We start from the raw sequence: 14835 nt of genomic DNA, 5'->3' as shown, positions 1-14835 counted from the left end.
CTGACTTCCTGCCCTTTGGGCAGGGGGCTGGACTCGATGATCTCCCGAGGTCCCTTCCAGCCCTGATGTCTATGAAATCCACGAAATCTACTCAGGTCCCTTCCGACCCTAGAAACTATGAAACTATGAACAATGAAACCTCTGTAAACACAACTTACAAAAGACGCTATATTTTGAAACGTCTTTATCTGATACCTCATGGACTGAGGAGTCAGATTTTCAACCAATTGGCAATTTTTGAAGCTGTCTGTAGTCATGCACTTGTGTTTGGTCACAGCTATAGACTGCTTCTGTGGCCAGATCAGGTGAAAATTGTCACTTCTGTCTGCACCCTAAGTGGTATCACCAGGAAGTTCACCACTTTGGTGAGATTGTAGGAAAAGATAGAAGTATGAGAAGTCAGCGCTGGCCCTGGGAAGAGTCTTGGCTCTTAGCAGATCCAGGGCAGAGAATCTGTACCCCAGAATGTTTGTAGTGGCTCCAAAGTTGAGGGCAGGATTAGACTTCAGAAGCTTAACAGGCTTGGAGATTCAGTGACTGGATCCCTTGACAAGAATCTGACAAGTAGTCAACAGGAGATGCATGGCCAGATGCTGGCACAAGCAATAAGTAGCTTAAATTCCAATACGTAGCTTAGATCTACTGGTTACCTAATAACATTACAAGATTTTTGAAACACATATTTGCAGTACTAACAGATTATCCAACTCTTTGATTTTAAATAAAATCAAGACATAAAATAGTATTATACTTACCGACTGTAATAGAGGACTCACAGTGGTAGTAGCCATTGGGTTGCTTTTTTTTCAGCATGGAGCAGAGATCTAGGCGGTGCAGGGTTTCATTTCCAAAATAATGGTTTTTAAAATTCTTATACAGGTTTGGATCAATTTTTTTCACCTTTAAATAATAAAATAAAATGACAGTCACTTCACTGGGAGACAGGGCTTTCATAATATTACCAATGGTTCTGACTGAACGATTTATTTTTAGAACAGCTCATTTCAACTTCTAAATGCAAACAGAATATTGAAAAATAAAGTGCCCAATCAATGGCTGGGCTATAGTTATCAAATACCTGAGAGTGGGCCATACCACCTTCCTTTAGACTGGTAGTACTCAACCTATCTGGCCCTGGGAATCTAGATGCGTGGCATGGGGCCTGTCTGCTGGCTCGATTTTGCATTTGACGTCAGTCCATAGGCATGATCCAGTGCAGGGTTACCCCAGCACCACTGAATCCAGCCACAGCAGCACCAGCTCAGCCCCACGTGCTGGATTCAGCTGATACAATCCAGTGTATGGATCTGTCATCTGATCTGTGGGGCTCCCCACAGGTCTGGAATTTGGTGGCAGGGAAGCAGTGGCAGCATTAATTGCTGCAGCCCTGGGCTCTGCTGGCTGACATGGTTGCATGGGGCAGATCTGGTCTCAAGCCAGAGTTTGAGAAATACTGCTTTAGGCCATTCTCTCCCCAGATCAGAGCGGCGAGACCATTAAGTAAAAATAATTACTCATTACTCTGGTAGCTTACAACACACCACCTAGGCTAGGGGATAGCAGCACTTTGCAGCGGAGGTCTGCTTTCTTGGAACTTATTGGGGGGATCTTAGCTGGTTATCTAGGGCAGCTTACATTTGCTCCCCCAGAGCATGAAAATATAATCCTACCCAGGAAAACTAAGCTTTTTCATCCAGCTTGTTAACAATCTGAATAATCCGCTCTACGTTCACAAAACTGCAACTTGAAAAACAAAATTAGTACACACAGCCTTATATAGAACTTCACAAATATTAACAAATGTTAATGTCAGCATCATTTTGCATTATGTAACACAGAGGCATACAAGTATTCTCAGCCCTGATCTTTGTCTGTGATCTGAAATTCTTACTTACTCATTAATTGTTTATCATCCCATTTGTATATTCAGTAAAAACAGATACTCTGTCTGCACATAGTACTTACTCCTTGTGGTCTTACCAGAAATACGCAGTGTTAAAAATAAAAATAAAAATCTGTTCCCTGCACCTTTCATCTGATCTGTACTACTATCTTCTGTGAAGTTTCAGTCTCAATCACTGAATTTCCAATATGTGACCAGTCTTGAAATCCTTACTTAGCCCTTACTCAGGAAAATGCTCAGAGGAATTCTGTTTGAGTTAAAACAGAGTGAAGATTTGGTTTTCTGACTCTTAAACTAATTCATTGTCAGAAGTGGCAGTTCATGTAATTAAACTCTGGAATAATTATGCCATCTAGTGGCCATTCATGTTAATGTCAAGCATGTAGTATGGTAGTTTGGGGCCTCATGCATGGCTAATACCTACCCTCTATTTAATGCAATGTTCAGTAGCTAGCCTAGTACTCTAGTGCCAGTGTTGAGGACTCCTGTGGGGCAGATGAGATTTTGAAGCTAAAATGCTATTATTTGCTTCCTAGCTGGAACTGCTATGTAAAAGCACAGAAAGCCATCAATCAGTAGGCAGAGTGAGTGACCTCAAGCCCTTCTCAGCCAAAGACACCTGTTAGGGTACAGAACCTTGATTGGGGTTAAAAAAAAGCCAGGTACCTAAATAAGCTGGTTACCCTCTGCAAAAAGAGATATTGCTCCTGGGGGATGGACTGTGAAACAGGGAATGATGCCTTTATACATGGAGGAAGACTTGCTTTGTTCAGGTAACTGAGTGGTGCTTGTGATGGAGTTAGGAAGGAGTGCTTGGGGAAGGAGTGCTGGGAGGAATGGCTTTTTGGAGGCGACAGGGTTACTAAGGTCACCAACCCTGCAGGATTGCCCTGGAGTCTCTAGGAATTTGATATAAATCTCCAGGATACTGCTGAAAGTCACCCAGGAGATTAATGATAAGGCATCCATTAAAGTAAACATTAAACATCAAATCAGATTTATATAGTAGCCCAGTGGGTTTTTTAAATATAACATAATGTGCATTTGCCTTCCTGATGTAAAGGCATACATGTCATTATGTCATGTAATGAAACCTCCCAGAATAGATTCAAACAGATTTGGCAACCCTAGGGGTGACCAAACTGAAGGGTGGTAGTTGTTGCAAGAAGGGTGAAGTAAAGCTACTAAGGGGATGAGATGGTACCTGGATGTGGGTCTTAGTACTGCTTCCATATAGGGAGTCGTTCTCGAGACGGGTAGAATTGGACTGCTATTGTTCAGAAAGCCTGCATAGCTCCAAGAAGAGTGCTCACCTGGGTGTATCAGGGCAGTTACACTATAATGCTCAGTGGAACAGCTGCAAATGAGTGTCCTGTGCAGAGATTGTTACAGAGGGGTGCAGTCAGATGGCGCTGATGATGGAGTGCAGATCTTGGTATGAGCTGTTACAAGGGGCATGTAAACATGCTTATGTTTATGAGATGGGGATCTGTGGGTGGGATTAGGGTGCCAAGTGACATGCACCTGGCAGTCTTGTTGTGCCTGTGCTTTAAAATCTTAGTTGGATTTTAACATATGTAGCCAAGTGAGTAGGTTAGAGATGTTGGCCTGCTGCAGTTGTGCCTTCCAGCTGCATGGGGCCACTGTGGCACCCACAACAGAGGCAGCCAGGCAGCCTCTCCACTTCCTTTCTTGCTGCTCCCCCTGCTGGATCACTATCAGGAAGGCCTAGGCAGCGCATTTAAGGTGAGGGGCCTAATACCAAATCTGGCTTCCCTCAGCTCCTTGCTGAGCACTATCAAATTCAGAAAACCAGGTATAGGGTGTAGAGGTGTTTGTGGGAGAGCAGGAAGCCCCAGTCGTTACTGAGCTGTGTACGTGAGCATGTGGATGGAAAGTGTATCCGGCAGTTGGGGTGGCAGAAAGGTTTTGGGAGCAGTGCTCGGTGAAGGCATTAGGTAACAGTGTCCGGCCTTTCTAATACCTGGTTCCCTGGTCTCCCTGCAGGGGTGAAATGGGAGTCTCTTGCTGGCCAGTAGCCTGACCTGGTATCCAAAATGCCTTCTTTTCTTCACCTTCAACAAAAGGAAGCTGGGGATGGAGGATACAGGCCGAGGGAGCACCAAGCAGCCAGCTGAGAAAGGCAGTGAAACTGCTTTCCTTGCCTCACAGGGGCCAAGAGAGGCCTGGCTGGTTATGAGGCAGCAATGTGAGAGACCTGTGGGACAGTGGTGCTCTCCGCAGCATGTCAGGGGCTAAAGAAATTACAGCCCGTCGCACTGTGTGAGGGCAGGGAAGGGCGGCTGTCGATGCCGATCTGCGGTGGGTGGCTGGGAAGTGGATGGGGCGGGGGTTGCCAGGCAATGCTCCCTGTGGGCAGGGCAGGGAAACGGGCAGAGCCAAAGAGCATCAGGCCCAGACAAGAGCATGGAGGAGACAGCATGGAAGGGGACACTGATGACGGCTCTGTGCTATGTGACAGGGTCCAGCCCCCACTCAGGAGAGTTGCGGGTGAGCCACGCCTGAAGGAGACAGGGACAGGGGGGTCGACAGTCTCTCAGTGGCAGCTGCTTGGCCTTTTTGCAATTACTACCAGCCTTCAGTTTGCTGAAAAGCATCCCTCCCAAAAGGTGAAAGGCCTCTGGGAGGAGGGGGAGGAGGAAGGCTGTTCTCTGAGGCTGCCTGGCAGGTGGCAATAGGCCATTACAGCAGGCAGGAGCTGTGCCGTGTGCACAGGGAGAAGAGGGAGATAGGTCTAGATGCAGTGGTGTGCTGTATACGCATGTGTAATACATGCCCGTGAGGATAGCTGGGTGCATAGGAAAAGCAATTGGCATACGCGAGTGCAGGTGGAAAGGCTATACAAATGAGCAGCTATATGTCTGAGCACAGGCCTCTCCTACCTTTTAATTCCTGCAAACTGCCCCCAAAACTTCCTGCTGTCACAAGAGTACATTAGAGCTCAGATTCATTGTTATTCCTGCTGGCCAGGGATATCAGGGGCCTCCTAGAACCTAACTCTCCACCCAACGCACCTAACCGCTCTCACTTTTTTGAAGCGAAAGGATTTGTGTGTATCGGGAGTATGGGGAAGGGGGAGGCATGCAGGACTGATGCAAGCAGCAGCAGGCTGTTGGGGAAAGGGCAGGGACCCAAACAAGAGAAAGACCAAATGTGTTCCCAAGTCTGTCCATCTGTCTTGTGGTATGGACATGTGGCTCGGGGAGGAGTGGATGCTGGGTGGATCAGAAGGCATGAGGTGGTGGACAGATGAACGGGGGCAGCTGTTGTGGAGGAAGGGACTTACAGGATAAGCTGTCAACACAAAAACTGTCTTTACCAGCAGCCAGAGAATTGGATGGAATGAGCACCCTTGCTACGCTGACCAACACTTCTCCATCGCCACCATTGCCTGGATGCAAACAAGAAGAGGAAGAAGAGTGTTCTGAGATACATATGTGTGTGTTGTGGTACGGAGGGCAACTGGGGATCACCTATTACAATACAGAAGACTGCTCAGTTTACTTCATGCCTGACATGCCTGATAATGAGCACCTCAAGCTGCTGCAAAAAGTGATTGATGAAGTCTTTCCTCGATGCATTGTGACGAGTGCCAAGCAGGACCATCACTTTGCCAAATTCCTGACCAACATCAGTTCTACTGGAGATGAGCTTGTGAAGAAACCAGAAATTGTCCTCTTTCCCAATGCAGACTTTGGCCTAGAAGTGAGCAAGCAGCGGATCCTATCTAGACAGTTCCCATTTATTCCCTCCCATATGACTGCAACAGAGAAAATTCTTTATTTGTCTTCCGTTATTCCCTTTGAGAGCCCAGTCATGGTACAAGCACTAGGTGGGCTGCTGAAGTTTCTTGACAGGAGACGGGTTGGAGTTGAATTAGAAGATAGCACTGTTGGAGTCCCTATCTTGGCCTTTAAAAAGTTTGTGCTAACAGATATTGTGAATATGGACCAAGATGCCTACTATGTCCTTCAGATATTTAAAAGTGAGGTGCATCCTTCTGTGTACAAACTAGCCAGTGGGCTGAAAGAAGGATTCAGCTTATACGGCATTTTAAATCGCTGCAGATGCAAGTGGGGAGAGAAACTGCTGCGGCTGTGGCTCATGAGGCCCACCCGGAACCTGACAGAGCTAAACAAACGGCTAGATGTTATCCAGTTCTTCTTGCTGGCTCAGAATCACGAGACAGTCCTGACCCTTCAAGACTGCCTCAAGAATATAAAAAATGTACCCCTAATTCTGAGAAGAATGACTCTTTCCAACACAAAGGTTAGTGACTGGCAGGCACTCTATAAGACAGCGTACAGCGCAGTGTGCCTTAGAGACACATGTCGTTCCTTGCCCAGTACCATTGAGCTCTTCCAGACAATCTCACATGTGTTCACAGATGACCTGCACTACATTGCCAGCCTTATCAGCAAAGTGATAGATTTTGAAGGGAGCATCTCAGAAAATCGCTTCACTGTCAGATCCAATGTGGACCCCACCATTGATGAAAAGAAACGGAAGCTGATGGGTCTCTCAGACTTCCTTACAGAGGTGGCCAGAAAGGAACTGGAGACCCTAGACAACCGTATACCTTCTTGTTGTGTGATCTACATCCCCTTGATTGGGTTCCTACTCTCCATTCCACGGCTTCCCACAATGGTGGACAAGAGTGACTTTGAGATTGAAGGTCTGGACTTCATGTTCCTGTCAGAGGATAAACTGCACTATAGAAGTGCTAGGACTAAGGAACTAGACAGCATGCTAGGTGATCTGCACTGTGAGATCAGGGATCAGGAAACACTTATTATGCACCAGCTACAGACAAAAATCTTGGAGAAGTCTGCAGTGCTTAGCAATGTTATTGAATTCACAGCACACCTAGATGTGCTGTTAGCTCTGGCAGTGATGGCTCGAGAAAATGGCTACTGCCGGCCATGTTTCACCCAAAGCCATGGCATCCGCATCAAGGATGGCAGGCACCCGCTCATGGAGCTATGTGCTAAGACTTTTGTGCCCAATCCTGTGGAGAGTGGAGAGGTTACTGGGAGGGTAAAAATCCTCACGGGGCCCAATTCATCTGGGAAGAGTGTATACTTAAAGCAGGTAGGTCTTATAACATTCATGGCCTTAATTGGTAGTTATGTCCCTGCTTCTGAGGCTGAAATTGGACCAGTTGATGGGATTTACACCAGAATCCACAGCAGGGAGTCAGTGTCATTGGGTCTCTCTACTTTCATGATTGATCTCAACCAGGTTGCCAAGGCAGTGAACAATGCCACAGCATGGTCCTTGGTACTTATTGATGAGTTTGGCAAAGGGACCAACACAGTGGATGGCCTTTCTCTTTTGGCTGCTGTGCTGAGGTACTGGATCAACCAGGGAACCCAATGCCCACAAGTCTTTGTCTCCACTAATTTTCACAGCTTAATGCAGCTGAAACTCCTACCTGACACTCCTCTTGTGCAGTACCTGACCATGGAGACCCATCAAGATGGAGATGAGCTGGTATTCTTCTATCAGCTCAAGGAAGGAGTGTCCACTGTAAGCCACGCTGCTAATATTGCTGCACTGGCTGGGATGCCACACAAAGTGACTGCACGAGGTATGGAAGTATCAGAGCTTATTCGAAATGGAAAACCCATCAGACGTATTGAACATCCTTCCCAGAACAACCAGCTGGAGAGATGCAAATCTCTAGTAGAAAAATTCCTTTGCCTAGACCTAGAGGACCCCCATGTGGATTTAGAGGAGTTCTTGCATCAGGAGGTGCTGCCCTCTGCAGCTTCAGTTCTGTAATAGGTGCAAGCACAGAAATACGGATGACATGCTATATAAGCTTCCCTCATTCAGTAGAAAGAGCTCAAAGGGTGAGAGGGAAGGAACTTAAAATTTCCCTATAAGTTTATATTAATGAAATATTTTTTCCCTTCCTGGCATTTTTTCCAGATCCAAATGAGAAATCTGATCCAGTACACAAAGCCAGATATTCAGGATTATATGCTCTCAGTTGGAGATAAAATAACTTCTGCAATAGACATTCATTTGTAATTAATTTGACTTATAACCACACCCAATATTTAATTTTTATAAGCTTCTGATAATACATAAGGCATGTTTACTTCCTATGTTTCAAACAGCTTCTGTACCTATAAATATGTCTGCTAAATGATCTTTTTACCTAAAGATGTCAGAGCAGAAGGGCTGGTAGTTAGGGAGGCTAATTTCTGATCTTCCAGTTAAGGTCTTAAGCATTTTATCCCCCTGCCTACACATCTATAACATGCATATCTAATAACCTTAGAGCACAATTTGAAGCTTAAAAGTTTATAAAGTTCTTTGAGATGATCAGACAAAAAGATCATAGTTTAGGATTTATCCCTCCTAGGTTAGCAGTACTGTGAATGCAATGTTCAATCCCTTATAATTTATTGTATTATGCTATGGTGACTCTTAGTTTAGTATCAATTTCAAAAGATTTCAGTGACAACTGCATCCAACTCTTCATAAACAGGAAAAAGTAAAACCTGTCAGAGTGTGAAGCACTGAAATTGAGGCTAATAAAGAAAAAAAGGGGATGATTTCATCTGCTTTATGGTTTCTCTTACACTATAATCCATCTTCCAAAAATGGCACTCCCAACAAAGAGAGATGATAAACACGCTATACATATGCACTATATGTACACTATATGCATATTATAGTTTGGAACTTCTGGGGAAAACCATATTCAAGCTCTGATTAGTGTTGGTCACTTGAGAAGTTAAATGCTGGCTGCATCTGAATTTCTACTGGTTGTTCTTTCACATAATAAAATGACAGACATGACTTATTTTAACAGACAATCTCTGTTCAGAAGCCAAGTTAATGAGTGGCTAAAGAATCTTAGTAGCCACAGTTCGAGGAAAGGGAATAATACCTAAAGTAGATAAGCATTCATTGCCTTAATTGGAAGCTCTGTTCCTAGGGCAGTTGATGGGATTTACAACAGCAGAAAGTCAGTGTGTCTACATCTCTCCTTTGAATGATGCAGGTCAAAAATCAGTGTGTGCTGGCAGAACTGAGTGAGGATGAGTTCAGCTTGAAGTAAGGGCTCTATTATAAGAATGCAGCTATGTGGTACATTAATACTATTTACTTTTAGAAACATACAAAACTAATAAAATCACAAATGGAAAAAGAAAGGCAGTCAAATAATATATTAAGTTAAAATTTTAATATCTGTTTTCAAGTTCCAAACAAAAATCTAAGAATAAGGGAAGCTGTACTAGAATGCAGGTTAACTAGCCTTTGCTCCTATTTATGCATGCTAATAATGCAAAATATCTTTAGTGAAGACAGTATCTGATGAACAAGGTAATAAAAAATGCTCAGGCTAAGCACTGAGTTAACAGGAGATATGCATAGATAAAACAAAAGTAGGACTGATCACTAATTTTCTTCTGTGAAATACAGTTTAGCCGTTATATGCAAACAAAACAGCAGAGGCATTTCCTCTGAGTAAGTTCTCTCACTGACTGCCAAAAGTTGCTAATACTGTTCACAGTACAGATAACAGAAGACATGGTGCTACTCTGTCCACTGTGCTGAATTTGCTTGAAGTTGATGCTTTCGAGGAGCCAAATATATGAACAGTACTACAAGTGGAGGAAGGTTTGTATGAGTCACCCAACAAAAAAATCCTGAAATTTTGTAACTTCAGTATGAAATATTTTATGCTCTGTTTAGTGTTAATTGATAATGACAAGTAAAGTGGATCTGAATCAGACTACATGCACATCAGTTAAGATTTTGATAGTGAGAGGACTCTTTGTTTGGGCTGTAGGATAGTAATTTTTCTCCTAATGTTTTGTGTCGACTACAAGACCACAAAATGAACAACTTAAGTTTCAAGGAAAGACTGAGGTGGCAAATGTTTAACACAAACATGAAACAATACTACAATAAATTTTACTATAATATTGAGTTATTGCTGTAATCAGTTGAATTAAAAAGTAGTATCTGCAAAATAATATCCAGTAACCATGCAGTTATCTTGTCAACATTCTTAAATCATACATATACACACCTATTGGCTTGTTTCATTATTACACCAAAACTTGTAGCCATATATGCACTAATTCAAAATAAGTTTAAAATTCTACCTTTCAGATTTGAGTATGTAAGAATTATCAGAAAAGTTCAACTGTCGCCCAGTACTTCTATGAAATCAACTTAATGTTTCCAGTTCTGTAGTACTTGTATTGAAGGATCTCAAATTGCCTTACAGAATTTATCAAGTATATATCACAATACTCTATGAAATAAGTAATACATTGGTAGGGTGAGGTGCTGAGCCAATATGAGTTGCAAAAGGTCACACAGCAAGTTAATGGGAGTCAACTAGGAATAGAAGCACTGTCTCTAACTACATAAATAATAGACTCATTACATTGTAAGTTAGTTACTGTGTGCTCAGTGATGTATACAAAAGGTGTGGTACCTGGCCAAGGTTCTTTCTGTCTAAGGTTTCAGTTTTAGAAAGCGCTTTTTAGAAATTGCTATATATATGCGTAAGTTTTTGAAGGTTCAGGGCCTAAGTATTACCATGCTATCTTTGTCTAGTCCTGCAGAGGAATGAATAGCATGTTATTAGCATTTCAAGGAAGTTTTCAGTGACCTCACTTGCCCCCAAATTGTCTTACTGGACTAAAAGGGCGAACTGTCTTACACTCCCTTAGTTATTAACTAAGTTATGTCGCTCGCCTAAGTTATTTCACTTGCATAAGAAACTAAGAAGTCTTTTATCACCTGATTAGCTCAATATAAATGAAGCCCAGTGGTTTAACAGGACAACTCTGTGCCCTGGGCAGTTTCAGTGCATACGGCAGTGCCAGCTGGTGCACTATTTTTTGACTTGTTAAACACTAATTATATGACTGATGCAGTTGCTACAGTTTTTATCCTTCTATCTCTTATTCCATTATATAAATGGCCATCTTTTACCTTTTTCTAACTTTAAAAGAACAAAAGTTGCTGCCCCCTTTAAGAGATTTTTGCTTGTCATGTAAAGTTTTATTTTACTTTCTTTTTTCTAAAGTTACAACATTTTAATTTTGAGGTTTGCTAGACTGTTAGCATGCTGTGGGGATTGGGTTAAATGATGGCTTCTTCAAGGAAACCCCTTCAATTTTAACAACTTCTGCCCTGAATATAAATATATACACCAGTTACATTTTCCATTATTTTTGATCAGCTTTCTTTGAAATGTGCTCTCCCAACTGTTGTCTCTGTAGAGTTTCTCCTTTGTTACTTGTAATACCTTTGTATGATCTGAAAATTTGATTAAAATGTAGTATTTAAATGTATTATGTAACCTTTACCATGTTTTATAAGTATTTATTCATTTGTAATTTATAAGAAGAAATAGTTCCACAATAAAAGTGAACAGTGATAGTAAATGCTATTCCTTAGCATATGAAGAATGTTTATATGGATATGCTTCACATAATATAGTACTGGCTGTTGTTTAATACATAACTTCCATGGAGTTTTATAGCCTATGTCACTTAATGACAACTCCAAATACGTAATTTTCTACTTCAGTATTTTTAAACCTCTTTGATCTATTCCCAATGTATTTGTGAATGTTTGCCTGTTTTATATTGTTTGTTAAGAGCACTTTGTATCTATCAAAAATATTGTCAAAAGCTCCTTTTCTTTTTCTTTTCCTTTTCTTTTCATATAACATTTTGACAAATATTATTACTTCAAGGCATTATTTTACTTATCAATGTCATGCAATAGAATAAGAGGTACAATATGCTATCTAGGGATAGAAGAAAATAGTTTTATGGTGATACGGAGTTTAGAATAACGTCATAAAATGTGAATGGAGTGAAATAAAAATGTGGATAAAATATTACCCTGGGTCTTGCTTTTGTGTACCATGATTGCTTTTCTGGGGTTTTTTTCCTCATTACCACTGTTTCAGCTTTTGAGTTAATAATTTTTAGCTCTTCTTAGATCAAGTGAAAGAAACTAATGACAAGTTTTGTCTGAGATACATTGTAGCTACTTATAAGAGAATACATGAAAATTCTCAGTTATCTTGGAATTTATCAAAGAATATGCAATACAATATAGAGCTTGTAATTTTCTATTTAATTGTGCACATACCAGATATGGACAATTATATTTATTTAAGAGTTGATCTTTTTCTGTCATCCAGTATCAACAGAAAATAACCCAACCTGTATCGTTTTCTATACCTGTAATAATAACTAATAACCTTGTAATTAGTAATCCATCACTGTGTGTAAAAAATGAAAGCTAAAAATGGGAACTTTTTTTGCTACATTACAGTATTTGATACTATACAAAAGTTTTAAAATAGTATGGAGTCAGTGACCCAGTAAGATAAAGTCATGGTGCTTTTCTACAGTATGAAAAACCATGATTAAAATTTTCACTTTTTTAATCTCCTCTTTACCACTGAAAGAGAACAAGTTTTATATCAGAAGCAAACTAAAAGGGAAGCTTAGGTTTCAATACAGAAAAATACTTAAGCATGACCTTAAGGGAAATACAGTGGATGTAGGCATGTGTTTAAGTGTTGCTGATTGAGAACCTCTAATAAACACACTATAATAACAGATTATGTTCTAAAAGGAAAAATTATGCCAAAAGAATGGCATAGTTTTAAACTATTTCACACACATATTAACACAACTGGATTGCCTGGAATCTTATTTATTTACAGTATAGCTTCTATTACTAAAGTTGGTATCTTGAAATCACAGTACTGCTTAAAAGTCCCACATATAATGGAGACCAGCTTTCTCAATATCTTCTCACACTATATAATGTTCTTGATAACTGACTTTCACACAGGTCTAGAAGATCACTGTTTTCTCAATAGAATGGAATGTAGAATACTATGGGGAAAAGAAAATACAGTTGAAAACACACAGGAAGTGTTTTGGGTGTTTTGAGACCTGTCAGTTCATATTCTTATAAAATGCACCTGACTACAGAGTCAGCAGTCCTGTTTGGAAATTAATTTCTGTATAATTAATTAATATTAAGCTACAATTAAACAATTTCACAAACAATAACTCTAACTCCTATATTGTTTTTCAATACAACTGATGTATAAAGAATATCAAAAATGCAGTCTTTCAGTCATTTAAGACCAGACTTTTGTATATCAAAAAATTAATTTATCTAGAATATTAGTGTTTTAAAGTCTTACCTGTCTGCTTGATTACAAAGAAGTCAAGCCTGAGATGCTGTAGACTATCAATAAAGTAAAATTCATGTGCTCATCTCTTGTCTTCCCAATTAAATTATATAGCTGCTATTGCGTTCCATGAAATGTGAGCTCACCTGCTTACGCAAGTCTGGTGATTTTGACAATTTCATGAAGGTCAAATGGGGTTTAAAAGCTCTGTTTTCTCCTGCCAAGATGCCCTTTTCTTGAAATATCTTCTTCATGGTCTCTGGAGAAAGAGAAATGAAGAGGCACTAAGATAATGAATACTGTGTGTGCTTAAAAATGTGCTTTCAACAGTAATCTGAGTCACATCCACTCCATGTAAAAAACAAAGATAATCAATAGGAAGGGTAAAAGTGGTTTCTAGGTCTTTCCAAAGTTTCATATTTTTACATATCAGAATAACGTGATATTTGGAGCTGCCAGAGGTACAAGCTTGGCTTCACTAAAAAAAATCAGCAATCTATTTTTAAAAAACCAATACTCATTCTAAAATCTGGTCCTCCACCATAATAGCAAGTTTGTATTAATCTTGTTCAGAGATTACTATAATATAAGTAGTTCCTTATGTCACAAGTACTGCTACCACTAATGGAATTTGCTATATTTGAAAAGCTATTTTCTATCAAATTCTGTGGTCCTTAATCAAATAATATTTGATAATAATATAATCATTCCTATTTCAGGTGAAAGATATTGTTTAACAACTAGAGAATTTTGCCTCAAACTTGAAGGGGAAAGCTTGAAAATGTTGAAGTAAGAGCTCTCTTTGTGTTTGGATCAAACATGTTGAAGTAAGAGCTCTCTTTGTTTTTAGCGCTCTCTGTTGCCGTTCAGACTTATTGGTAAAGAGAAAGTGTAGTTCAACGCACAGACAAGACTAGAACTTTTTTCTCTTTCATGGCATTTTTTCTACAGCTAAGGAGCAAAGCAAAGTCAACTAGTTTATCCTCCTCCAACTCATGTACCCAGAGCAATGTAACGATGAACTTTTTAGAAATACAATTACCACAATTTAAATTTGGGACAAGATGAAGTCTACTATAATAATCTTGTATAGTAATCTTGTACTCTGCTAGGCTGCGTACTATTTAAAGCTAGTCACCTTGCTTGAAAGCCATGCAAACCAGGTAGAACTATGCATATTTATATCTGTTAGGGTACTAACTTCAATGGGACTATTCACATGATGTTGAGTTAAACAGGTTTATTAGTTTGTTGAAAAAACAGGTATCTGTGTTATAATAGATTTCATAGACGCTAGGGCTGTAAGGGACCTCCTGAGATTATAAGGTCCAGCCCACTGCCCCAGGGGCAGGAAGTCACCTGGGGTCCAATCACCCTAGCAAGATAAGCATCCAAAGATATCCAGAGTAAATGCTTGCATCACTTCTGGTGGGGAGTCTATTCCATACTCTGGAGACTCGGACAGCAAAGAAGCTTTTTCTTATGCCCAGTCTAAAATGGCCTTCCAGCAGTTTGTGACCATTTGACCTTGTCTTCCCTTGGGGTGCCCTGGTGAACAGATGTTCTCCCAGTTCCTGATGCAGACCCCTTATATAGTTTCAGTTTCATAGTGTCTAGGGTTGGAAGGAACCTGAGCAGATCATCAAGTCCAACCCCCTGCCATGGCAGGAAAGAGTACTGGGGTCAAACAACCCCAGCAAGGTGT

At 40.7% G+C, this 14835-nt stretch overlaps 2 protein-coding genes across 6 annotated transcripts in view; one reads left to right on the top strand and one right to left on the bottom strand.

The window, feature by feature from the left end:
- The window catches only part of AKAP7 (A-kinase anchoring protein 7), a 133108-nt gene that overhangs the window by 71094 nt on the left and 47179 nt on the right, over positions 1–14835 (bottom strand). For all 5 annotated transcript variants that reach the window (XM_019538047.1, XM_019538048.1, XM_019538046.1 and 2 more), the window contains exons 6-7: positions 13277–13389; positions 756–900 (exon numbers count right to left, since the gene is read on the bottom strand). In XM_019538047.1, coding sequence (XP_019393592.1) covers positions 756–900; positions 13277–13389 — 258 coding nt within the window. The remainder of the gene's footprint in view (positions 1–755; positions 901–13276; positions 13390–14835) is intronic.
- On the top strand, positions 5251–8867 carry MSH5 (mutS homolog 5). The gene has a single exon (XM_019538044.1). It carries the CDS (start codon positions 5267–5269, stop codon positions 7706–7708), a length of 2442 nt encoding a protein of 813 aa, XP_019393589.1. The 5' UTR covers positions 5251–5266; the 3' UTR covers positions 7709–8867.

This window comes from Crocodylus porosus, unplaced genomic scaffold (genome assembly GCF_001723895.1).
Source record: "Crocodylus porosus isolate Cpor-Errol unplaced genomic scaffold, CroPor_comp1, whole genome shotgun sequence".
Classification (NCBI taxonomy): domain Eukaryota; kingdom Metazoa; phylum Chordata; order Crocodylia; family Crocodylidae; genus Crocodylus; species Crocodylus porosus.
This window is presented reverse-complemented; position numbering and strand designations above follow the sequence as displayed.

Bases quoted from the DNA above. Each gene is read 5' to 3' on its own strand.
- MSH5 (XM_019538044.1), top strand. From the start codon at position 5,267: ATGAGCACCCTTGCTACGCTGACCAACACTTCTCCATCGCCACCATTG.